General features: G+C 32.0%; 2 protein-coding genes across 6 annotated transcripts in view; one reads left to right on the top strand and one right to left on the bottom strand.

Annotated features, from left to right (window-relative positions):
• The window catches only part of LOC106459706 (xylosyltransferase 2-like), a 55,461-nt gene extending 37,329 nt beyond the window's left edge, over window positions 1-18,132 (bottom strand). The window contains exons 1-5 of the mRNA XM_022386230.1: window positions 18,036-18,132; window positions 12,605-13,230; window positions 5,504-5,993; window positions 2,917-3,213; window positions 1,947-2,110 (exon numbers count right to left, since the gene is read on the bottom strand). Of these exons, the coding sequence (XP_022241938.1) occupies window positions 1,947-2,110; window positions 2,917-3,213; window positions 5,504-5,993; window positions 12,605-12,790 (1,137 nt within the window). The 5' untranslated portion in view covers window positions 12,791-13,230; window positions 18,036-18,132. The remainder of the gene's footprint in view (window positions 1-1,946; window positions 2,111-2,916; window positions 3,214-5,503; window positions 5,994-12,604; window positions 13,231-18,035) is intronic.
• An 18-nt stretch (window positions 18,133-18,150) lies between these two features.
• Window positions 18,151-24,688, top strand: LOC106459708 (40S ribosomal protein S15Aa-like). 5 transcript variants are annotated; one of them, XM_013919359.2, is made up of 5 exons: window positions 18,151-18,230; window positions 20,218-20,355; window positions 20,777-20,942; window positions 23,476-23,540; window positions 24,187-24,688. In XM_013919359.2, exons 2-5 carry the CDS (start codon window positions 20,223-20,225, stop codon window positions 24,204-24,206), a joined length of 384 nt encoding a protein of 127 aa, XP_013774813.1. In that variant the 5' UTR covers window positions 18,151-18,230; window positions 20,218-20,222; the 3' UTR covers window positions 24,207-24,688. The 5 variants fall into 5 exon arrangements, with proteins under 5 accessions (XP_013774813.1, XP_013774811.1, XP_022241943.1 ...); XM_022386235.1 differs by lacking the exon at window positions 18,151-18,230 and adding an exon at window positions 18,714-18,768; XM_013919357.2 differs by lacking the exon at window positions 24,187-24,688 and having other exon boundaries at window positions 23,476-23,618.
• Window positions 24,689-27,416: the final 2,728 nt, after the last annotated feature.

Raw genomic sequence — 27,416 nt, 5'->3', positions numbered from 1 at the left:
AAAACTATGTCCATCAAATAGTGGCAGAATATCCACCTGTGCCTGCTTTTGTATCTTAATTAAATCTTGAATTCAGCAAAGTTAAATATTCTGATTTGAAACATCTGTTAACTAAAGTGTAACTGTTAGTTCTATAAGGATTAGAACTATATTAACTCTTTCAGCACTGGTTCGGTCCCTGGGACCAACCTTGTAACCATTTTGTGCTTGTTATTGTTTTCATGCTATAACTTTTAAATTAGAATGCGAATGTTAACGAAATTTGGCAGATTATCAGTAAGCATTACAATGCTTTCATATGTAAAATAGAACATTTTTTATTGAGTCTTACGGTTTGTAAAGCACTGTTTTTCTCGTGTCTTTTTTTTCTTATCACATGTTGCCTATCTGCGAAATCTTTATAATGTTCAGATAGTTATCAAATGTTTCTCAAGAAAAAACTTCATATTTTAACTGTTATTTTCAGTAATTAATCTCTGTACAGGTTCAGTAGATTTGACCAGTCTTCCAACCACCATAAAAAATTAGGAAATAAATATAAATTTTGCCTCTTTCATTCTAGAATGAACACAAATCATAACATGAAAACATAAATGTTCAGACTAAATAGCTTAAATCTCATAACATTATACATTTATATATATTTATTATATTGACCTTTCAGCTATGCCTGGCTGACATTACAGAAGTTACAATGATGCAGCTCATGTGCACTCACGTTACTGTATCAAGTAACATAAAACTGACGTTTATTCTGTACAAAGCAACTTGTCTTGGCTGTGTTTTACTAGACTAGTATTTTGTAAAATATAGTCACATTTCAATTATTATACATATATACAAAAAAATATATTATTTCTATTTTGAAATAAGTTCTTAAACTTATTTTTCTTTAAACATAGAACACTAACTAAAGAAGTAAAGCAGACAATTATCTTTTCTAGTTACACCCTTTGTAGCAATATAGGTTGCTAAGCCTTTAAAAAATTTGCATGTTTTTTAAGTTTTATATATATACATTTGAATAACTAAAAGATCATAAATTATTACATTAATACCATAGAATTCCACTATAATTTATCAAGCTCAGTAACTAAGATGTATTTTAGTCTAAAAAATATGAAATTTCGAGCAGACTAAAGACACACCCTACCTCGTTGAAATACTGGTTCAAATAAAAGAAATGACCCCAAGCCCATTAAAATGGCTCAGAAAGCCACTAGGGGAACATTTTGAGCTTCCGATTGGTTATTTATGTCATATATAGAAGTAGGTGTGTATATAAGGGAGCATTTCCAAATATAGAAAGAGGTGGGTGGGGTGCCACCGTCTTTGATATATTACATGAACAATCTCAGCAAATTCAAAAGACATGACGCTCTTATTTTATATTCTAGCTTGTCAATATCAGTAATTTGAGTTTCTAATTCATACGAAACTACAGACTTAATATTTTGACTTCCCAAACAACTAATTTGAACCAGTGCTGCATTCAACATACCACATGACACACACACACACACAAAAATCAATGTTTACCTTTTTTTTTAATATTTGCTTTTAAATTAAGAAATTGATTAATATATAGTACTAAAATTTTAATTATAATCTACAGTTAGATACCAAAGTTACTGACATAAATTCATGAAATAGTAGTTCAATAAAATGTTGAATGCGAGTCAACAAACGAGATGACATGGCCTTTCACCTGTGACCCATCTCGAAAGGATTAAACTGACCATTAAAAATACGTATTTTTCATCAGTGTTTTATATACCAATGGATACTGATAAAAATAGGTTTTCAACATCATAAAATCACGAAAAAGGTTCACTAAATTCTTGAATCATGTAAGAAGTTTTACCTAACCTGTTCATCTTATTTTATAACATTTCTACACACACAAGTTGGTTTGAAAGGTCATATCATGCTACAAATCCACTTACAGAATCTACATGAATAAAAAAATAATGCCGTTTATGGTACAAGGCTTTGATAAGGCGATGGACTTGACGGACAGCTCGACCATTCACTGTGAGCAGGAAGACAATAGTGACTGGGTCCTGTTTCTGTGTATCTACTGCTGGCAATGCTTCATTTTTTGGAATCTCTAAAAGATAAAGATGTTAAACATATTTAATCTCATAAAACATAAATAACAACCACACAATACAAGAGCCATTTACTTACCTAATTAAATACATATAAAATAATGTAATAGATGCTCAACATTTTACTTCATGTACATGATAATTTACAGGTGTCTAACTTTGCATACATTATAATTCAACAGTACTTTGGTTTTTTACGTGAATGAAATAGGATTCTTTCATTCTCCAACTGCCAAAACTGTATGTTAACTCATTATGCATTTAAAACTATACTGTTGCTAGAGTTAATGGTCCTGTTTGAGAATTTTCAATTAATCTTACCAAAAATTGTGGAATTAATAAGAACATGGGCTTAGTAGTTTATCTGTAGAATAGAAACTCTGCAAGACTAGATTTATCCTGAAAGACTAAGACTAACCAATTTGAATAAAAATAGAAAAAAAATTTAATAATTCAATTTCATAAGCCTAGCCTAGAAAATGGTTTGACTGCAGTGACAAGGAACAATATTTTTCATTATAAGCTCATATTCCTGCAAAACAATGGTTGGGATTATACAATTGTTGGTTTAAATTTAATAAGTCAGTGCTGTATACTCACAAAATCAAAACGCATTTCAGCAGTAAACTTTAATAACGAAATTTTTTAGTTAAAAAATAAATATTAATCAAATTTATAATAGAAGAAATGAATGATTAAAATATTATTAGAATAATTATATTTGAATAACTTTAAATGCTAAATCTAGACTGTCATAAAACTGAAACCCTAAGTCTCCTACAAAATATTCTAAGCAAAACCTCACTTGGCAGACCAGTGCTATATACATTCATTGTTAAATATCCTCCACATGCAAGTGTTGTATTTTTTGGACATGCCATATCACAGCGAGATTCATCAATTTTCAAGTTTTCAGGAGGTGGTTCACTTCCACATAAACACTCTAAACTGTATTGTACTCCTGCAAATTGTAAACCTGTTTGGAAGCACTTCTTTACACACAATGTTGGAGTGTTATGGGGAAGTTTGGTGAGTGTTCTTGAGAGAATACGTTTTTCTTTTGCATCCTTAAAACAACCAAGATACTTTGCATTTTTTCCACCTGAGAACACAAATATATATATAAAAAAAAAAAGAAGTACTTTGAGAAAAACAAATTCAAGAAATAAAATAAAAATGTCTCAATAAATAGCAAAAAAACATGCATATATGAAAAAACAAAAGCTAAAAATCATCTGTGTTTATTCGGTACAAATAATAAATAACTGTCAGACACAAAATGAAACTGAATGAGAAAAAAATGATTAAATCAACAAACCAGGAATTATCAAATATAAATTTAGATTTACTTCTAACTTCTTAAAATATAAAACAGTTCCAGAATATCCAGCTTTTCTGCTAGTTCAGTTCAGTTTCTAATCAAAAATATTAGAAAATAACATATCAATTACAAGCAGACATTCCAGATTAAATGAACACTGAAACAAGTATGAGATTTCTGGACACTTTCAGACACTGAAATGTATATTTAATGAAACCAAGATGAATGAGAAAGTAATTAAGGAATGTGGTTACATACTTCATTTTATACGTTTTGGGAACTAAATTATATATATGTGTGTGGAATATGCATAACTTTTGCATCTTTTTTTTAAATTATATAAAGAAAATTCTAACTGTCAATAGTTATTTTTTTACATCATACAATTTTGGAAAACATGTGTAAACAATTACTTAACACCCAGTCTGGGGGATTAGATGAGTTACAGAGGGTTATCACAGTTTCCAGTATTCAGGTTACCCCCCCCCCCCAAAAAAAAAGTATTCCAATACAGGGCCTGATCTTTTCACCTCAATAAATCACACTTTACTAGAACTCCACCCTAAAAGTACTCATCCATGAAGATGCAGAGTTTAGGGAAGTTGTCAGACTGTGTTTCTATTGCACAAAATAATAGAAGTGCTCATGTTTAGGCAGGTACTGCACTTAGCCACCTTACAGCAGAAAGTAAGCTTCTTTGAGATGCTCATGAAAACTGTTAGAAAATGGCTTTACAAAGCCAAGGAACAAGATCTTGTATGGCACATGTGACACCACTACTGTGTTTTATGTGGGATATTGGACTGAGGCATGGATTTAATTCCCCATAGCCTGGAAACTAGTACAAATTCAGCCAGACTGGAAGACAATTCAGATTCCACTCACTGCAAGAAGTTCAAACCTTTATTCAGAATTTAAAAAATAGAGTCCTAAAAAGTTTTGCTTGGGAAACAACCCACCAAACATGTCTCTCTCTAACTTACAAACTGATTATTAAAACTAGATTGCATGTTAGGTAATCTGAACAGAAAGGAAAGTTTTCTTCAATCAAGCTGTGTCGTCATTTTCAAAAGAATAGAGGAATGATTAAAACAAAACATTTATGATAGTTTTATTCATTTTTTCTGGGTCCAATGTTGTCCTCATTTCCAATTGAAATTAAAATGAAATTTTCATGGGGGGCATTACATATGGTCCGGTTAATTCATTAGAATTTACTTTTACACAGAATATTTCTCAAATTTTTAAGATAATGATTCTGATTTTATATAATAAAATAAGTTATTAACCTGACATATTTCTATGCACACATCCAGTACATCTCTATATTTTCTGGAAGAATACCACATAGCTTATTGTCAAGTGATCATGACCGTAAAAATGCATTTCCAACAAAAATTTTTTAGTAAAAAGTACACATCCTTACTATTTAACAGTGACTTTTGCTATTATTTCACACCAATGACTAGCGAGACGAGTGACATTTATGTGCTTACATTGTACATCACACACATGCATGCAACAGGGAGTTCCAAAGTTTGACAAAGTCATATATTTGATTGTTACAAGTGATCACATTTTGATTTAAAAATTTGTGATATTGTTTTAAAAATGTATTTACTACTCTTCTGCTTGCCATATCACACCCAGAGAGAAACTTTTCTTTACTAAATTCCTCACGACCACAATTTGTTTTATCAAAGGTCCTACATCAGTTTTCAAATCTTTAAAAAAAAATCTTAGCCTTGTACTTGTTACTTTTATCTCCAGTTTTTCATCAATTAAATGTTTCAATCAAAAAGAGGAAATGTTATACAACAATGCCTTATCATCAATTTTACTCATGTGCAAGTTTAAAATCCATTATTTCAAAATGTGCAATTTAAAAATGCCTTATTATCTCCTTTACTCATCTTCATTGACACTTCTACAACTAAATAAATACATCTATTATACAAGTTTCATTGCAATGATTATATAAAGTATATTAGATATGCATTTTGTTAAATTATTAATGAAACAAATACTAATTTATAAAACATTTAACAGATGGTTATGAACAATTAAATACCATCAACTGGACAGTATCTTGGTAGTTGTATAGGGTACATCTTTCCTGCTTTGATAAGGCACGTGACATTAGCTATTTCTTCTTTACATCCTTGAGTTTTAGCACGATTGATAGCTGATATGGCATCTTGAGATAGTATTTCACACCAAGGCTTGAAATTAAGTTCATTGAGGTCCAATTTCATTGACTCATTCACATGTTTTTCAATTTTCTTGGATGTGTTTATTATACCACTAGGTTCCTTAGACACTATTAAGTTGTTTGACTCTAGTCCATCAGCTTTACTTTTCTGAAATAATAAATTCTCTGCATTAGGAACAATAACTTCACTTTGAAGTTTGCCTTGCTCTGCTGCTTTAAGGTCACCGTGTCGGTTACTACTGTCTTTAACGGGCTTATCCCAGATATTACTGGGCGAATCTTCATCATCTACCACATAGTCATCAAACTGTTGTGACTGGGATTGCTGCTTGGTCTGTTGATCAGTTAGCTTTAAAGAGGAAACAATTTTTGGTTTACATCATTTAGCTGATATCAAGTTATACAAAATCAAAATAGAATTGCACAATAAGAAAATATACAAATAACTTTTTTTAATTGTTAGCTCTTCCCTTCATGCTTTTTTTCCTCTGCTAAGCTGTTAAAAACAGACATTGTAATATGAATAGCACTATCACACCCAGTTAATTAAAAATATAAATGGCTATCATGAATAAAAAAAACAAATCAGTACTAGCATAATATTGTAATTCAGGCATCAAAAATTTAAAAATACTACTTTAATTAACTGGTCAAAAATAAATTAGCTAGATAGATCAGAGCATAACAGTACTTAACCATTTGTGAAACCAATCTTGTTTAATTTACTGATTAAAACTACTTAATATTACAAATCAATTCACAAAACACTAAAACTAATGATTAACTCTATGACTACCACCCAGCCCATAACCATCAAATTATCCACGACAGTAGTAATACAATAATTTTTGATAATGTAATGTAAATTTTGAAGATTATCAGTAAACATTACAAGGCTTCCATACACAAAATATCAGGTTTTTTAATTAAGTATTCAGATTTTTTATTAAGAATTACAAATTGCAGTCATTTTAGAACAAAAAAAGTGTAATTTGAATTTATTTCCTAATTTTTGATGGTGGTTATGAGGTTAGTTAAATCAACTAACATTGTATAGAGTTAAGGTAGAGAAAATAACAGATAAAATATAAATTTTTTCTAAAAAAAGGTTTGATGGATATTTAGGATATAAATACAAATGAAACTTGATAATTTTCTGGTAAAGAAAACTATTTTTAATCTTAAAATCAAAATTACTTTGCATGTTGGATAGTCAACATTCTGAAAGAAAATAACTCACAACTAATAGGAAACCATAAATGTTCATTTTAAATAGATCAACTTTTGTAACATTATACATCTAGTTATATTTATTATTTTTGTTTTACTGACGTTTCAGCCGGGTATGACTTACAGTAGTGCCACAGAAGTTGCAATCATGCAGTGCCCATGTAGCTCATGTCACCATATCCGATGACGTAAAACTAGCCCTTACAAAGTGCAACTGTCTTAGCTTTGTACTATTAGTGCACCAGTATCTTGTACAATGCAATCACATTTCAGTTATAATACATTACATATGTATATATATGTTATTACTATTTACACATAAGTTCTTAAATTTCAGTTATTTTTCTTAAAACATAGAACAGTAAATACAGAAACATAGCAAACAATGATCTCTTCTGCATATGATTGTTAGTGTTATGAAGTTTGTATTAGCTTGCTATACTTTGCTAAGCCTCATCAAATTTTGCATGTTGAGGATGTAAAACAAAATAACCCTTTTACATTTTATATATGCATTTTGAAATAGCAAAAAATTATAAGTTACTCTATCAATACCACAGAATTCCACTGTAATCTCTCAGGCTTACTAAGCTGTATTTGGATGTAAAAATATATCATATCTGATCACACACAATGTCTTACCTCTACTCTTTGAGCTTGGAAACATATAACAGAGAAAACTGAGTGTACATAAACAAGTATTTCCAAAAATGGAAGAGGTAGTGGTGCCACTGTGGTTAGATTCACTAAATACAATGATATCTCAGCAAATAGAAAAATAGGAGGTTCATATTTTACATTCAACCTTGTCAATGTCAGTAGTTATCATTTTCCTACACTCAAAATGTATTTCTGATAGGTACTTACCACTACTCACATAAATAGCTATAATTGTTCAGTGCTGCCCTCTATATGAAAAAAAATTATGCATCTATCTCCAATAAGAGTGCAATATATTCTTATGATGCATGCAACTCCCTCTATTCAATTCTACCGAACTGTCATGGCAGAAGATTGAAGTACCAGTTTTTAGTGGGAAAGAAGGGTGGGAAGCATGAGAGAAGGTAAATACCTATCAGAAATACATTTTCAGTGTAGGAAAATTATAACTTCCATTATGGTACATTACCTCCGCTCACATAAATAGCTAAAATCCCATATTTAATAGGTGGAGGGACCGGAGAGAGGGAAAGAAAGAAGCATCCTTTGAAAGTATCCAAAGGACACTCCCTCAGGTGAGACAGTCAGATGTGGGGAACTGCACCACTTCTGAACAAGGTATACTCTTTGCCCATCATAGAAAGTTGTCTCATATATGGGCAGAAAACAGAGGAGCACATCCAACTGGAAGATAACTATGGCCAAAAAGTGATCCAAACCATGCAATGTATATGAAATTCAATTCCAGAAATTATAAAAGTGGGTAAAATGAAAGGATGTACCCCTAAGTGTAGAGTGGCTGGGGCATGATGGACCATACATGGCAGGTCAACTATATCCAAAATCCATGACACTGGGAATCAACATCCACACAGAGGTAGGATGAAAATCATACCATTGGTAAGTCAACTACAATCCAAAACCTGGCCGCCAGGTACAAACATTCATGTTGTGGTAAGAAAGAGTATCATCCCACCGGAAAGTCAACAACAATCCAAAACCCAGAACACTGGGAACCGATATCCATGTGGGGGGTAGGAAAGAGGATTATACCGGTGGCAAGTCAATTATAATCCAAAACCTAGCCATTTGGTGGGGGTAGGAAAGAGGATCATACCATCTTCCTCTCAAGTTCATGAGACCAGAGGGAATCTAGTACCCCCCCCCGACTCATGAATGGGGCACATGTGAATATGATAAATTAATAGGTTGATCCGGGAACCCGATATCCAGTATTGAAAAGATGTTTACATAATATAAACCATCTCCCTCATAGTTGAAATTACATGGAACCACCCCAAGCAAATTAACACCCTTGGAATAAGAAACACTGAGGTGTTGTGAAAGGGAAAGAACCGTAACAATCCAAAATTATCTCTACCGTGATGCACAACACTGATGGATGAATATAGACATCTGTAATACATGTGTGAGGACTTATGTTGATTGGTTCTACTCTAAATTCAAAACCCAGCCACAGGGAACCAATATCCACATGGGGGTAGGATGAGGAATCCCAATTGAAGGGATGAACTACCATTTTCACATCTCACTCTCATTTGTTTTTATGTTTTATATTGGAGGATATCATTCCATCTACACCAGCAGAACACCACCACCCTACTCTGAACTAAATAGTTTTATAATCATTTCTATTTTATGTTTGTATTTCATTAACCCATTCAGGAGAATGCCTCCACATTCCACCACCCCAGTGGCAAGGAAATGGAAAGTGATGAGAACTCTCTATCTCCACTAGAAGAAAAATGGGGAATAAAATGCAGTGGAGAGTCTGGAGGAACGACAACACCTGGGACAGTGCAATGGGTGACCATGAAAAGCAGACCATACCAATTTATACAATACAAGGCATGGCAGGGAAGAGCAGCTATCCCCTTCTGCTTTACATTGTAGTCCATGGGTGGGTACAGTCTGTGATGGGCAAACTTATGAAGCAATTCTATTGCGAGGATAAACCTATAAGCAAAACAGAGAAATCACCCCATGGAGAACAAACCGAGGAGATGGTCACGAATGATGAGATATACAGATATGCAAATAAACATTCGCGCCATTCCTCTTTGTCATCGATAAACCTGGTGAAAAAGCCCACCAAAGAGTCAGAAGTGACTCCAAGGTAAAATGGGGCAAATTGAAAATTAGAATGAGGTGGGCCAAACCTAGTACAGACTGCCAGTCTCCAGTTTGGCATGAGAACAAACAGCCTGGAAAAAAATGATGAACAGGTGCAACAGCCTGTAGAAACAGAAAATCTTGTACCTCCTCGGACAGACACAGGCTGGTGGCAGGATCCCGAGTCATGGGGAAGGAAAAGGGTATCAGGGACAAAGGAGGTGGGGAAAGAAATACTAGGACAAGTCCCTCTGATAAAACCCAAAGAACCAATGGAACTGTAGTGAAAGATTGCCAAAGGGTAACAATATAATATAGTGAAGCTCCCACTGGATAGGAACCCTCTGGTTAGTCTCCAATATGCCCATCAACATTAAATAAAACAATAAGATGAGAAACCCCTGAAAGGGAGACAGGGATGGGTAGATATGGACCAGGATGGGAAAGGAATAGGGGCAAGTCATGGCTCCAACTGCAACAAACATGCAAGTAAAAAGAAAAGGGTTGAATGTTGATGCACAGATCACACACAAGATTCCAAAGTCTCAGATACATGATCGAAAACATATCACCAAATAAAAGATACAGAAATCCCGATAAGAAAGAGGCAGCAAACGTACCCAAGACAAGGTCACATCGTGACCCAGAAAATCCCAACTACAGTGAAACCACGTGTGTAAAGCAAGAGCTGAAGATGACAAACGAGCCAATATGGAGGTAATAATGAATCATAAAAAAAGGGGAATTAGATAAAACACCTGAGAAATAATGTCAAAAAATGCCACATTAGGCCTAGCTGATTCTGCACGGCAAAATCCAGTGGTGTAAAAAGGCTATCAAATCGTCATCAGCCAGAACAGGTTTGGCTTGTTCAGGAGAAGAAGATTGACCATATACCGATCATTCTCATGATGGATAATAGCAGAGAAATCCAACAACAGGTCTCCCCCCAACTGCAGCCTGTAAAAATAGTGTAGAGTTATAACATCCAAAGTGGGAACATGAACCTCAGAATTCATTGTAGAAATATGTAAATCAAACAAAAGTGTTTGATGTAAAACATGCGAGTGTGAGAGAAAAAATAAATACTGGTAAAGGAAGTTAAATTAAAAGATTTCTTTAATGTAAAGAAAAAATCAATAATGAAGAAATCCCACTTCAGAAATTCAACATTTAAAATCATGATTCACACGAAGAGCACAAAATGAAAAAACATCTAAACACGAGTACTGCCAGATAAGAAATGATAGTTCAGTAGAACTGAGTACATAGAGTCACATGTCATGGAGGGGAGATATGTGGCATGTGTAAAAACTTTTTTGCCCGTAGAGGGCAACACTGAACGAGAATAGCTATTTACGTGAGAGGAGGTAAGGTCTGTATCGAAAATTTTGCAAGAAATTAGAGATGTTATATTTTGGGCATCATAAAATGAAATCTGACAAAACATACCACGTGACACACAAAAAATTATATTTAGCTATTTTAATTTAAGAAATTAACTAATGTATTATGCTAAAATTTGAATTATAATTTACAATCATAATCTACAAACATTCATAAAAAAGCAGTTCAATAAAATTTTGAATGCAAGTCTACAAATGTGATGACATGCACTGTGACCCCTACCTGTAGTGATAGGGTTAAAGTACACTGAATCATGAGTTGGGTACCCTCACTATCAACAAGATATTTGCTCATAATCCAAAAAAAAATTCACAAGTTTACACACATACATATGTAAAACTATGTTTAAAATAAATTGCATCTGATTGGACACCACTGTGACTCACAAGAAAAAACATTTATTCACATCTGTGTGAGATTAGGCTGAATTCATAAACTAGTATCAAATGTATACATATGGCTAAAATACATGCAAGAGTACATGGCTGTGCACACACATTACATATTCTAAACCACATAAAGCAAGCCCACAATCAACATAAAGTCTACACTGATGAAACTGAAAGCACAAAAACATACTGTCCCCCTTTAGATCCACATTTGTTTTAGAATCATTCTCAATGTAAAAACAAAGCAAAATAGCGGTTATCAAAATGTGTCTTGGGGAAGCCCTATAGGCCTAAATGCTTTTACTTTTCCTATGAACTTATAAAGAGAATATCTATTGCATCAATTTCATGTTAACCATATTGATTTCTGTACCATTGCTGGAACCAAAACATTCCTCATATTAATAGATATTATTAAATGGCAACCTTAGTAACCTTAAATGGATTTCATACTAATTTTCTAACACAACGAAATTTTTAAAACTGTAAACCTAACACCTTTAAAATTTGGGTATTAATTAAAACATTGTTTATGCATTAAATTATATCATTTAGTATATAAATCTGCCTTTTTGGGTTATGCAACTCATATTTTGTTTTCGTTTTTTTTTGGATATGCAGCCAAAAGTACAAAAAGTTATCTTCTGCTCTAAAATGAGAGTTAATTAGGTTTGTGGCAGGATTTACAGCTTCACTAATAAAAATATGTTTCCAGCAAATTCCTCCAGTGCACTTACATAAAAACATGCAAAACAGTTTTAAAAATAAGAAAGTATATAAAAATTCAAAAAAGCAGCAAAACCAAATTTAATGTACCCCATGCTTCATATCCATATGGATTTATCTAACCTAGAAATGATTAAGCAGCTTAAATTAACAGGATGCGATAAATTATCTCATAACTTTGTAACTCCAACAGAGAATTCTAAACAGCACAAGAATGCTACCAAAAAATCTCTAAGTCTTTCTGCATTACATTTGAGAAAGCAAAATATGATAATAATAATAATACAACTAATCTTATTTTTTCTTTCAATGAAAATTATATATGTTACTTTTTTTCATCTTGGTCTGATTGTTAATAACTTAAATACTATAATTTTTAACATCAATACTGGTTTCAAAAATAGTTTAGACATACCTGAGCATTTTCTCTACTTCTATCCAATTTTCCTCTCCATTGTAAATCATCTTCTACCACTCCGAAGATGGTGTAAAAGCTGTATGCAAGAAATCCTTGAACAACAAGGATAATTCCAACTATGATGAAAAACGGTCTGTATCGTCGACACCATCGTGTCTTGAACCCACTTGCTGATACTGCCATTTCCCATAATGAGTCAGAATATTAATGAAGATTAGGAAGTTCACTTGATTCAAAGTATCAAGTGATTTTGTTAAAGCTTGTTATGTCCAATTGCATTTGATATATGGTATAACATTTTCAAATTTTGAAGTAAAAATATTATAAAATGGTCATTTAATAAATCTTTCATTTCATATACAAAAAAAGCTATATGTAGCTTCTTTACACCTTTGAACAATATAAGAAAAATACATAAAAATAAAATGGAAGGTTAACCAGGGTGTATCCAATGCCTTTAGTGTTGAACTAGAAGCTTGTTCAGAAGTTTACAGTCATTCCAGCCAGACTAGCAGCATTTCTATAATAGATGCAGAGAAGTATCAATATCTTTTTCCATGTAATCATATTGATAGAAATTCATTGTTGTATATTCCACCATCAACACAAGAGTTTCTAGAACACTAAAGAAAGAAATAATATAATAGTATTCATGAAAGTTGTAAAATACAAGTATAACAGATTACATCAAATATCTTAAGATGTAGTCAGTATGAAGGGTTTAAAACAGCATCAACAATGAGAATAGAAATTAGATAAATCACTGCTATTATTTAGCAACAAATTTTTGAAGCAAATTAAAGGTAAGCAAAATGTTAGAATGGGAATTAGGCCCTATAAGGATACTGATGGCAAGGTTTTTTTTCTTTAAAAATATGAGACAGCTGAGTTTTTAAATGTTCTCTTCAGTAAAAAAATAGCAATATTCCTGACCCTGAGTAGTTTGTGGAAAATACTGGGATTAACCTAAATCATGCATATATTAATCTCTTGGTAGTAAATAGTAGGATTTCGAGTAGAAAAAACACAAGGGCCTGACAAAGTGTTATTCAGGGATTTAAAGGAGATCAAAGATATGGGAGCCTCTCTTTCACTTTTGGCGAGTCAACACACAGTGGGAAGACACTTGATATTTGGAAGGTTGCTTATGTATCTCCTATTTTTAAAGAGGATGATAAGAGTTGCCCTGAAAACTAAAGGCCAGTTAGTCTTACTTCTGTAGTAGATAAAGTTCTAGAGTCAAATAATAAAGCTTGACAAAATAATTTAATAAAAGATGTCATAAAATAAAGTCAATATGGTTTCACTAAAGGGAAATCTTGCCTTACTAATATATTACCATTTTTCAAGGACATTATTTCAAGGAAAGGGTGTGGACATGGTGTACTTCGATTTTCAAGAATTTGTAATCAGTTGCCACACAACAATATTAGCTAAGAAAATCGTATCAACAGGTGTTGGAGAAAAAATAGTTAACTTAATTGTAGGATAGTTGGATAGGAGAAAGAAAAAAACCCTGTTAACTGAACTTTTTTTACCACTGTTAAGGGATGCCATGTGGGTTAACCAACTCACTTTTCGTATCTACAGTAATAATATTGATTCATGTATAATTAATAAATAGCATAAAGTAACGTTTAGGCACAGCAAGGAACCTACTGGTTCATCTAGGCCAGTGGTCGGCAACCTTTTTTGATCGCGGGTCAATTATTATTATTTTTTTAATTTAGCATTGTGTTGGGTCAGTGATAATCATATAATTATTAATACTGGTACATGTATTTTAAATGTGTATGTTTATTTACATACAAAAAAATTAATAGTTCGACCAGTTTGATATTTTTCCCTGAAATTATCTTAAAATTCTCCGTAGCCGTGACTCTTTCCAATCTTTCCTTTAATATCGTTGTTCTTCTCACATAGCCAAGAAACTTGAACTGAATAATGATTGTGCCCTTACGGGTTGCAATGGTGAAGTAAACTTTTGGCGGGTCAGCCAAATTATTGCCGCGGGTCATAGGTTGCCGACCACTGATCTAGGCTGTCCCATTCTCTAAACTAAATTAAAGCTATTAAACAAAAGAAATAATCAAAGCCAGACATTATCATTCATATATTTATCTAGCCTTCTCTTAAGCTCACTTAAATTTACTGCCTTCACAACACCTGAAGGCAATCTGTTCCAAAGACCGACCATCTTGTTACAAAAATAAAACTGTCTTTACTGAAGATGACTCCTACCCTGCCAAAATTTATATTTGTATCCCTAGTTCTACCATTCTCACCATTAAGTATGAAGAAAAGATGATGTATCAACACTATCAATTCCCTTAACAATCTTAAATGCACCAATCAAATATCCTTTTAACTATTCTTTTTTCAAGAGAAAACAATTTCAGAGATCTCAACATTTCCTTGTATGACAACCCCTCCATCCCAGGCACCATTCTAGTAGCCATCCACTGAACCCTTTCCAACAATTCAACATCCTTCTTGAGGTAAAAGAGCTTAAGACTGAACACAATATTCCAAATGTGGCCTAAGCAGCGACCTATACAATGAAATTACAACCTATTTAGACTTGTATTCAATATTTCTGTAGTTACAACCTAAAATCGTACTTGCCCTACCACAAGTAACACCATACTACTTGGATGGCTTAAGAGACTAATCAACCACTACAACATGATCCCTTTCTTTCATAACACTGTTAACATTATTTCCATCCAAATTAGACTTATAACTCAAGTTATAATAACCCACATGCATTATCTTGCATTTATTACAATTAAAATCAATCTCTCATTTATTTGCTCAACTCACTAAATGATCTAAATCCTTTTGTAAAGCAGCAGCATCTTCCTCACAACCAGCAACACCCAAGACCTTAATATCATCAGCAAATTTAAGTAACTTATTGACCATTCCTTCATCTATGTCATTGATTTAAATCAAGAAGAGCAAAGGTCTTAAGACTGAGCCCTGTGGTACCCTACTTGTGACATTAATCCAGTTTGAATGAACTCCATTTATAACAACCCTTTGCTTTCTTCCATCCAAATAACTAACTTATCCCCCACATCTATAGAGATAATATTTTGAGAAACCTTTTATGTGGCACCTTGTCAAATGCTTTCTAAAAATCCAGATATACCAATTTTTATAAGGATAAGTATAAGATCGTCAGTATAAGGATAAGTCTCTTCATTTCAATCATCTTAAATCCAGACAGGGAGCAAGTGTCTATACATGTATCTTGTGTTGTTGCTGTCAGTATGGTGTGAAATGAATTTCTAAATGAGCTTTGTAAATTCTTTAGTTTATCAGACAATTTTGAAATTAATATAATTCCTTGTCCTTTTCCATTTCTATTTGGTGATGTGTACATTTTTCTTTCTATTTGTCCAAAACTCTGCAGAAATGAGTAGAAATGTGAGAGTATTAAAAATGTGTAAGTACTGCAAAACAAAGAAGAGCCAGAAAACAGACAAGAGGTGTGCATGAATGAGAGAAAGAATGAATTATGTAACCAGACAAAAGAAACAAGAAGAAATTTTTATTCTATTTACTGACAAAGCAATGACAACACTGATAGAACAAGAATAGCATAAAGTTCAAAATAATAATAATTTGTTTCAACTACTTCAAGTAGTGCTACACTATCAGAGGACACTTAGTTAAAGATATTAAACTGGTGACCATGTATTAAATACATGTATACAGCCAGAATGCACCATAATAAAGAAAAATACAATGTCATACTATGTAGCATGGCAACTAAAAAGAAAAATGATTCTGAAAAGAACAAGAAAGATTGATTGATATGCTTTAGCCCCAGTTGCAATATCTGAAGAACTGTACAAACTAGCATAAAATAACTCATTAGATATGATACCATCAGCCAGGGTTAAGATTGCAGCAAAGACACTAGCAATCTTATATCAATGCTTGCCAAACTTTTTTTTATAGAGTTCATCTGAAATTTGTTTCATGCTCTGAATGGGTAGAAAATTTTGCAGGATTATATAACACTTTTTCAGCAGTCCTATTACAAAAATAGTCATTATGAATACAAGTCTAGGCAACATTTAAGTGTACGGAATGAATGGGATTTCCTCTTCATTGTGCTATTTGTTTGCCAATTTGCCTCGGCTCCTATGCAAACATTTCACTGTGGGAGGTCAAAGTTTCCAGATGTCCGACCTCAAGAACGGAAGGGTTATTTTATGAACACAGGTTAAAATCTCTTAACTTACTCTTAAGAACAGAAGGATAAGAGTTGATCTTACTGAAGAGATTATCCAGGGAACCAATAGGATAAATACCTCTACTTTCTTTCTGCTATATTCTAAAGACAATAGGATGAGAGGATATTAGTTTAAGGTTTGAAAAATGTAGTCTAAGTTCCAGTTAAGACAGTTGTATTTTTCTAAAAGAGAGACTGGCTTATGAAATGAGTTGCCATCACAAGTGTAGACTGACACTTTAGAAAAGTTCAAAACAAAAATCAATACTTTTTTTTTTCAAGGGTTGGTGTACAGGAACAGCAATGAAAGGGCAAATTTTTATTTGCTATCTTTATGTTAATATTGTCATGTAGTAAAAGAAGAAATAGTTCTTTTTTTTTCATTTATATTTTTTATGGAAGAAAAAAGGTTACTGCAACCTTTAACAAAAATAATGGTAAGACTTAAATTGGAACAGTGTTTGCAATTGTGTCTTCTTACTACAGGAAGAATATCATAACGTTGGAAAGAGTTTATGGACTAGCTGCAAGTAGATGGTTCTTCGTCTTCAGTCATTTAAGTAATGTAAGAAGATTGTAAAGTTGCAGACTTTAATTTTTCAAGTAAACCATTATGCAAGAATTAGAGAATAAATTCTGATGCTTAAAACTGAGTTATTATTTTGATAGATCTGTTAGTAAGGCTGAGTGATATACCTATCAGACCTACTGTTTGGATAGGTGTGCTTCCAGTTTGGTTTTGTTGTTGCATAGGAATAAGAATTTAAATGGTTACTTTTGCAGTTATTCTAATTTTGTTTCGATTTCGAATGTTTATGTGATTAATATTATAATTTAATATTAATATTACAGGGAAAGGGGCCTGTCATATCACTTTTTTATTCTTTACGTAAGTGTTACTTTTCTTTGCAGTGTTACTGCTGTTAATAACACTTATTATATTCACTATCACTTGCTAATATTTCTAATAGTAATACTATATCTAATATCCTTTCTAAGTTTCTTCATACTCAATACCTCTCACATTTCAAATTCCACTTCCACTCCAGATTGAGTCATACTGTTAATTCAGTTAGTAAAAACTTACTTGTTAACATTACATTTCCACTTTAATTTCAGAGAAATATGTTTATAACAAGAACGTGTAATTAAAAGTTAAAGTTAACAATACTTATTACTTACACTTTAATTTTCGTACAGCCTATTTAAATATTTTTATTTTCACTATAGATCACCGTACAACATACGGCACTAAGAAAAGTGGACTAACACTTGTCTTGCTTTGCCCTCTAGTGGTAAGAAATAAATTTGCTGGCGTTGAGATTAAAGATCTTTTTTTTCAAGACTAACTCTGAGGGTGTATTTGTGTGTTTCCAGGTTTGTGTTGCTTCGAAATCTGTGAATCAATATTGCATCGGCATTCCGAAAGATTTTTGTTGTTGTTGTTCAAACTTTTCTTAATGATAAATTATTTCACTCGAGTACATTATTTTGTGAATTCAAAAATACTGACATTATTAAAACGTTTTGAAATGTGAATGAAATGGGTTATGGCATAACTTGTAATATGATCAAACTATTTATTTGTTGACAAATTCCGAATGAATATTGTTTTTTCAATACGAACGACTTAAAGAAAAAGTGATCTTCGGCAATAACTCTACACTCTTATTTTAGGGTATTTTAAAACGTTGACTAACTTACTAAATTTGTTCAAAGTAAATATTGCCACTTATTAATTTGGGCGCTGGACGAAAATAATATATCTTAATTTTATTTTAAACTAATAATTTACTGGCCTGAAGCAAAGTATGTAACAAGTAAATAGTTAATATACTGTATTAGACTTGATTATTGATTGTTGTGTGAATTGTAATGGCCATTACACTGATAGTGATACAAAAGAGTAAATTAGGTAGGTTCTATGTATAACGGAGACGTAGCAAATAAATTGTGAATAAGTATTGAATTCAACTAACGGAATATGTGCTAATAAATAAATGGACTGGACATAAGGTGTGTTGCACAATAACAGCAATCTTTATTAAATTCACAAATCAACAGCATGTGCACTTTATCTGATGGACGAGAGACAATTACCTATATAACATATTGAAGTTATGAATTGATCAGGCTAGTTCTATTTCTTCAAAACTTATATTGAAACTGACTGACTTACTCAAGAAGATGTCCAAGAATGTCTAAATCTTATGTTAATTGAATCTGCAACAACAGACTTACCCATAAAAACTACCACACCCCACATGACAGGTCAATTCCCTTCAATTAAACACAAAAGGGGTTGTAACATAGAGGTATCACCTGACCCCTGCCATTAGAGGACACTGTTGTTGACCTTCACACAAAAGGTGCAGCTTTAAAGCCATACCTCTCATAAGAAGGACAGGTGTTACCTTCAAGAGAATGACAAAGTTTGTTACAATGAAATCAACTTAACCTTCTTGAGCATCTATTAATCAGAAACAGCACATACTTAGAATGAATAAAAATTTTTGGTAAAATTGTACATTAGGTAAAAAATCATGGTATACCTGCAGTCTACATATGAGTGCTGTAAAAAAATTGAAACTTAGAAATTAGAAGTACATATAACTCACTCTTATTCCTTTATGATGTTCAAAGATAAGCTTAATTCTACTGAAACCTCTTGCAGTGATCAATAACAAAAATAGTCGATACAAAGTTCTTTACAACATTTAACACAACAATAGACAATACAAGGTAAACTTGTCTCCTCACATTCACAGTAGCAGAAAAAGCTAAGGCCAGTGAATATTTGTTTGAAGAAGATTAATATGGGAGTAAAAAAGTCATGTACATAACCTTATGATATTTAATAATTTTAATATAAAAAAAAACTTCAGCCCAAGAATAATTGATAAAAAAGGAAAGGCCTTTTAGATTAGTTTGTAAAAGTAGTAAAATTAAAATCCAGGAATAACACAATCTCTGATATTTTCAAACTTTATTATTGCCCAAAAAATTCATACTGCAACTATATGAAGCTGAGAATTATTATAAACAAAAGGTGAATAATGGGGAGAAATGAAATTTTTGCATTAAATATTGCAAACAGTACTACAAAAACACATTTTTGTTTTCACATTTTAGATATTATATAGCACCCCTATAATGCAAATTACTCGTCTGTACAATTAAATAAAAAATAAAACTGTACTCTCAGAGATTAAATTGCTTTATCATGATTAATGTCAAAAATTGCCTTTCAACATGAAAAATGTGCAACAAGTTATAGGTATGAATGATGTACATATTTTGGACTTAATATTGGATAGATTATGATCTGAAAAGTTTGATCTATATCTAATTTACTGTGGTTTAGGCAAGATGGTGAGAATGAACGTACTGGCAGATGCCTTAAGGTCAATAAATAATGCAGAAAAACGAGGGAAACGTCAGGTTCTTCTTCGTCCCTGCTCAAAAGTTGTTATCAGGTTCTTGACAGTAATGATGAAACACGGTAAGTATAATAAAACATTTGTGTGTTTGGGATTTTGTAATAATGTATGTATCAAAACTTTAAACTTAGTTACAGATCTTATAATCTTCAGATCTTAGAGTAATGTAGATCTGTTATTTAGTTTTTAATATTTATGACACTACTGCTACAGATATATCACACTGTATTGTAGACTATTTGAATATTGTAAGCAAGATAAATCAGATAACAGTCAGATTTTATATTATTAGGATAAAATTAAGCTTTTGACTTTAATCTTATTGGACCATAATAGAATTTTATTTCATGATGTGCATACTCTGCTTTTTTAATTTATGATGGTTTTGAACTACTTTAACTTGTAATAATGTTTCTACAGTTAAAAAATAACAGATGTCAGAGCTCCTAAAATACCATATTTAAATTATTCATTTATAAACAGGTTACATAGGGGAATTTGAAATTGTGGACGATCACAGAGCTGGTAAAATTGTGGTCAATCTGACAGGCCGTCTTAATAAATGTGGTGTAATCAGTCCTCGTTTCGATGTACACCTTAGAAATTTAGAAAAGTGGACAAGCAACCTCCTACCATCACGACAGTTTGGGTAATGAACTAAGGCTCTTCTTTTAATATCTTGACTTGTGATTTTTGTATTCTATAAAGGTGATAGTTCATGCATTTAAATTTGATTATGTATTCGAAATTTATATTCCTTGTATATTTTAATGCTCAATTTATAATATATCATTCAGTGGAAATTGTGAATCATTTTCATGGTTAGTAGCCTTTACAATTACCTGAGTCTAATAAATAATTAGTTTTTATCTTATTTTTTGGCTCAAAATGTCCTATCATATACAGGAAAGTTTTAGAAGTAATATTTCTGCGGTGGTAGTGACCAGGAATCATTGTATCCACTTATCTGGGGTCTCCCTCCTTTAGGAATTGAATCATTTAACTTTTTGTGACTTTCGTTGTAGGTTCATTGACTGTGCTAACAGTTAGGTGGGTGTAGAAGGCTTCTTTTATCATTTTTTCTTATGTATAGACCCATTATTTTAGTACTATTCCAATTTATTGTATGATCTTCATTGGCATGGTTAGTTATTGCAGAGAGATCAGCATTACAAAGTCTTGTATGTCTGCAGTGCTCCTGAATTGTAACTTTTATTGGTCTTTTTGTTATTTCAATGTAGTGGAGCATTTACAGTGGATGCTGTAAATGATGGTATTGCTTTCCATTGGATTATTACACAGTTTGGTGTGTACTAACTGTGATCATATTTTGTTGTGGCTTCTGAATACTGTTCTGACTTTACACTATGTAAATATGTTCTGTTATGTGTACCAATCACCTTGAACATTACCCATGGTTACAGTGTCTGTTGATAGTATTGTTATGGTGTTGTCTTTCTTTAAGTTACAGAGGACAGTTTTTTTCTTTTAGACTGGTATTGTAGTGGGATTTACATTTCATGTTTTCTAAACTACTGGCATCATTTTGATTTTGAATTCAGGAAGAAAAATACATCACAAAAACCCTTCTTGATAATAGATACTCAAAACACTTGATAAAAAAGATAAACATCATGAATAAGCATGAAGAAACTTTGCAGACACACAATCATATTCCCCTATATCACAGGTTTCTCCATAAATGTACAGAAGATTTCTCCATAAACATACAGAAGATATGTAGGCAGCAGAAAGTCAGAACAGTATTCAGAAGACGCACCACAATAAGGCTACAGTTGGTTCATTTCAAACAACCTGAAGACCTAATGGAGAGGATAAAAACACCATTTACAACATCCATTATAGATGTGTACGCCAATATCTTGTAGAAGTAAGATGATCAACAAAAGTTTAAATTCAGGAACGTAATAGATATACAAGACTGTAATACTGACTTATCATGCCATTGAAAGATCAGACAATAAACTAAAATAATACTAGAATTATAGGATGTGAACTACTCACAAGAAAGAGAAAAATGAAAGAAGCCTTCTAAGTCCATCTAACTGATAACAATACCCCCTCAACCTAGCATAGAAGTCAGCAAAACCTGGATACCCCTCTTGATAGCATTCAAATAAGTTAGTTGATTCAAGTTGTTTTGGTGGAGCTCCCAGACGAATAGATACCTTACCAGCTCCTTGTCACCACCATTATAAGCACTGTTTCTCCAAAGACCTCCCTGAAGACAGCAACTGGTAGGTAAGCTATAAACTAGTTAGCAATTAATAGCTAGTGGTTATAGTTAGTATTTTTCAGCCAAAAATATTGTGACACTTTTAATAATTTTATTCAGTTGAAACCATTTTAACTCAAATTTTTAATTTGTGAACAAAATAATGTTATTTAATTTTGTAATATTTTCAGACCCATCTGAACTGGAATGAGTGAGCAGTCTGTTTGCACAGTTTTTTTTATTGTTTGTCACCACCATTAATCTGAACACAAATGTACTTGATTGCAGTTTAAACATGTGTTCACAGTACTCATTTTTTTAAACCCTAAAGCATCTGAGTTAGATAATAAGTATTCCAAAATAATTTACAGCAGATAAATAATTTTTTTTAATGTAAGTAATTTACTACGGAACAGTGAAATCTTCTTTAACCAAGTTTTTAAAAGAATGGACTTTTCCTTAATAACTTTTTATGTAAAGTTAACCAGCAATTTCCATTGAATGAAGCAGTATCTTAAACCTGCTTTCAGGAATTGTGGTTCCAACTTTATTCTATTGTCTAAAGTTATTCAAGTTATCTACATGTTAAATCACTAACAAAGTTCTGCATATACAATTTTTATAGTTTTGATGGAAGTTTTTTTTCAAGCTCTTGTATTTCAAAGATGATTTTGTTATGGTATACTGCATATACTGTTGTGTTCAAGGTACTGAACCTGTTTTGTTGATATTATTTTTACTTGCTGGCAAGATGTAGACTTTTGCCAGATTCCAAGTTTTATTTGACTTAACACTTAAAGAAACATTTTGTGATTTTTTAAATAGTGCAGGAAAGTTTCAGTGACAGAAGTAGTAATTGAATTAAAGAAGTCTGTAATTATGAGAGTCCCTTAAATTGTAGCAAGCAACATAAAGTTTTTTTTAATACCTGCCAATATTTTCTCAGGTACCTTGTGTTAACAACATCTGGCGGAATTATGGACCATGAGGAAGCCAGGAGAAAACACTTAGGTGGGAAAATTTTGGGGTTTTTCTTCTAAGATTTTGTAACAATTAGCAGGCAAGTAATAAAACATGTGCCACAAATTTCTTGTGCCTATTCCATATTTTCTACAGAAGATCAATTTCATGTGAATGTTGTTTCTGGCCAAACTAAAATCCTTTTCAAACGGTTAAGGTAACAGTTGTCGAGAGGGACTTGTAAGCTACATTTCATTAAATGTTAATCCAAATTTTTTATATGTATTATAAGCAGCAGAAATCTTAATTGTAAAGTTTATGAACTGAAGTAGGCATTTTAATATTTACCTAAGCTTTAATGAAGTACAAAAAGGTGTGTTATTATATTAGACATCCTATAATACAGAAAAAGAAATATTTGAGTTTAAACTATTTTATTTTTTTATGACTAATATAAAAAAAATTAAGAACTATAAAAAGCTATCCAGTAAACTGTCACACCTCTAATTTAAAAGCATTTAATATTTTCTCTAGGTTGGTTGACAAACAGTTTTGTTTAAACATGTGAATTATTGTGGTATGTAATGCCTCATGTTGCAAAATATTATCTACTGATTGGTAATTAGTGTGACATTAAATCATAATAAGATGAATAATAATGTTTTATATATTGTTCTTTACTGGCCCTATACTATAGGCTTCGATAAGAAACAATAGCATCTCAACCTCTCACAAGGAGCACACCATGCCAATGAGGTCCTTCTCTCAATACCAGATCTCATCAGTATTGATGTGACAAAAAGTTGTCTTTTTTAAATTGTGTGAAAAAAATTTCTTCAAACCAGGAAATATAACAATCATATTTCTTCACCGTGAAGTCTACTTATTGGTTTTTATAGACATTTAAAATCATGACAAAGAATGTGAAAAAAACATTTCAAGGTAGCTCAGTAGTGCTGATGATTACTTGCAGTTACTTTAAACTGTCAGTTAAATGTATTTTACCATAAGTCAAATTTTCATTTAACATATTACTTTCAGAAAGATTTTTCCAGTCTGTTAAAACATTCTTGACAGATGCCTATTTCCTGCAACATGAACTTAAGAGATGTGATGAATTATATATCAATATGATAAGTTAAGTAACAATTACCATGTTTTGCTCATAGTACTGCTGTAAAATACATTTCTCATCATTAGCTTCTTCTTTATTTTTATCAATTGATGTCACATTTGGATAAAACCATAAAAATTCTATACAAAAAGTAGCACAGTATTACAATTTTTAATTTTATAAATTTAAAATGAATATCAAATTGGCATGGAAAATTATAGTGAACCTGAGTAGTAATTAAAAATGTTTGTGGACCAGAATAAAATACTAGAAAATGATTTGTTAAGATGATGTCGAGATAAAGTATTGGAAGTTTTATGGATGGCTTATCATGCTGTGATGTTAGAAATACAATGAAGAGCATGCAACTGTGTGCTTTGTGAATAATTTAGCTCAGCATTTCTCAAACTGGGTTCCACAAGTCATGTTCAAATTTTCATAAAAATATTTTAAAAAGTCTTTTTTTTTCCTAAAATTAAATTTATAGGAATTAAAGCATTTTATTACAGAATATGGCTTTTCCTGTACACTGCATCTTTTTCTTTCAAAACAAAAAAACGTTAATAGGTTTGGAGGTTTGCAAAAAACTTTTAAATTAAAAGGAGTCCTCTAGTTGCTAAAATTTGAAAACCTCTCTTTTGACCAACTTAGTTGTTAGCTTATAAACGCCACATCTATCACTTCATTGCTCTTTCAAACCATTAAATGAAATGAGAACTGAGATTGCATCATTCAAGGCCAAGCTACTTATTTGGTCAGAACATTTGCCCATCAAAGAAAATTTGTGGTTTGAATTCCATTGTCTAAGTTTTAACTATATAAAAGTTCTATAAATAAAGTATTAGGCATAGCATCGGGATATATATTTTTTGTTTTCATTAATGATAAAAAAAGATGTTTACATTTCATCAGAAAATGGGCATATTTAAAAACATTTCAAGAAATACCTTGCTTCTGAGAAGTAAGATTTGGTATTTGAAAATAAAATTATTAAAGTTTATATACTTTGTAAATAGAACACACTTCAGTCTCCTAGCTGAATATTTTATTTTTGAATAGGTCATTCATAAAGCTACAGCTCCGAGAAGTTATGCAGTTACAAAAAGTCTATTTTACTTTGGTTTTACAAAACCAAAAATAGCCAAGATTGTAAGTGATTGTGCATCAGCTGTGCTATAATTAAACCATGCCTTATTTTTAAAAAAAGAATATACTATTGAAAAGCATGGGGTAGTTTTTGAAATCAATAATGCATGTAGGCCATGAGTCAGTAGCAATCCATTATATATGGTCCACAGTAAGGTACATGTCAAATTTAAGAAAGACATTAGGTTATAAATATAAAATTATAATGCCACATTTCATAGTTTTCCAGCACTAGATTTAATTTTCCTTTGCCATCAAAATGTAGTCAAGGTTCAAAAGAGGGTTCACACCTGGTAAAACCTATCAAAGTGCTAATTTCCTTATGTGCTTAGTGTATTAAAGAATTGTTCAGTGTATACTATTTTAGTGTATACTTCATATTCAACAAAATATTTAAATGTAGAGTATCCAAAATCTAGTTGAGGTCATATGCTACATTCAACCTGAGGTGTTACTTTCTGTAGACTGTCCAGTCAAAGAACTTATCTGTTCCATGGGATAAATTTTATTGCATTAGGGTTGTCAGCGCTCCGAGTTTGCTGGCTCCAGTGGTTCAGCTCCAAGTTGGCTGTGGAGCCGACAGAGGCCATGTTTCAGTTCTGGTACCTTTACTTGGCTGTGGCTTGGGAGCAATAGAACTATATGGCTAATTAGGAGAGTATTATATATGGTTTTGTTATGTTGTTGCTTAGAGTTAACAGTCCATAGAATTAAATGGGCATTCAGTAAAAGGGATGGTAAATGTGAAATCTGATTTTAAAGTTTTATACATTTATTTTTACAAACGTTTCAGTTACCTTTTCAACAAAATCAACATGAATATATATATATATTATGGTTCATACTAAATTGCTCAGATCAATTTCAAGCACTTTTCAAGGACTTTCTAAGCACTCTGAGAATGTTTTTCAAGCACTTTTTGGAAGCTAAAATCAATCGGATTCCACTGTAATTTTATAAAATTCCTACTTATTTGTTAATCATTTGAATGTAGACTAAAAAGAAAATAATGATTTTATTTAATTGTGCAACATGCATTAAAGTTAAGATACTTCCATGATAAAATTTTAAAAATAGGCTAACAAGTGCTATATGGTTTCCCTGTAATAAAAAAAATAGCACTTCTTCAACCACAAGGCCTTTTACTCAATACCAGAACTCATCAGGTTAGTTGGCCATGCAACACCAAACCTAAGATGAAATGCTATTCATGATATATAATGCCTATGTTGGTGGAGCAGGATCTTTTGATTGTTAGTTTGTGATACTATATCACAGTAAGACTAATAATATTTTACAAATCTTTCCACACTAGGCCTATATGATTTCATAGTGAAAAGAATAAAACAACATTTCAATCACACACCTGATGAGCCATAGAATTGAGTGAATGGCCTCTTTCGCATGAGATGCAGGTTAAGATGCTCTTATATTATACTCTTCTAACAAGAGCTTAACCTCTTATGATGTAGAAGCCAAGTTATTTTGTAAGCTTGTGATGAATGTTGTTTACCAAAAAACATTGTTCACTTTTATACATTCTAGTATTTCAGATTTTAGAGTATTATAGCTTCATTTATGTAAGTTCCTGTTTCAAGAAGACTTTACTTGTGGTCTAACCTTGCAGTATTAGACACATATAAGTTCATAAACGTAAAAAAACAATT

The sequence above is a fragment of the Limulus polyphemus genome, unplaced genomic scaffold (assembly GCF_000517525.1).
Source record: "Limulus polyphemus unplaced genomic scaffold, Limulus_polyphemus-2.1.2 Scaffold650, whole genome shotgun sequence".
In the NCBI taxonomy this organism is placed as follows: domain Eukaryota; kingdom Metazoa; phylum Arthropoda; class Merostomata; order Xiphosura; family Limulidae; genus Limulus; species Limulus polyphemus.
Note: the sequence above shows the minus strand (reverse complement) of the source record. Positions and strands in the feature narration are given on the sequence as shown.

Bases quoted from the DNA above. Each gene is read 5' to 3' on its own strand.
- LOC106459708 (XM_022386233.1), top strand. From the start codon at position 18,729: ATGGCCATTACACTGATAGTGATACAAAAGAGTAAATTAG. The intron at 18,769-20,217 runs GTAGGTTCTATG...ACTGTGGTTTAG, and splicing joins GATACAAAAGAGTAAATTAG to GCAAGATGGTGAGAATGAAC. The intron at 20,943-23,475 runs GTAATGAACTAA...ATATTTTCTCAG, and splicing joins CTACCATCACGACAGTTTGG to GTACCTTGTGTTAACAACAT.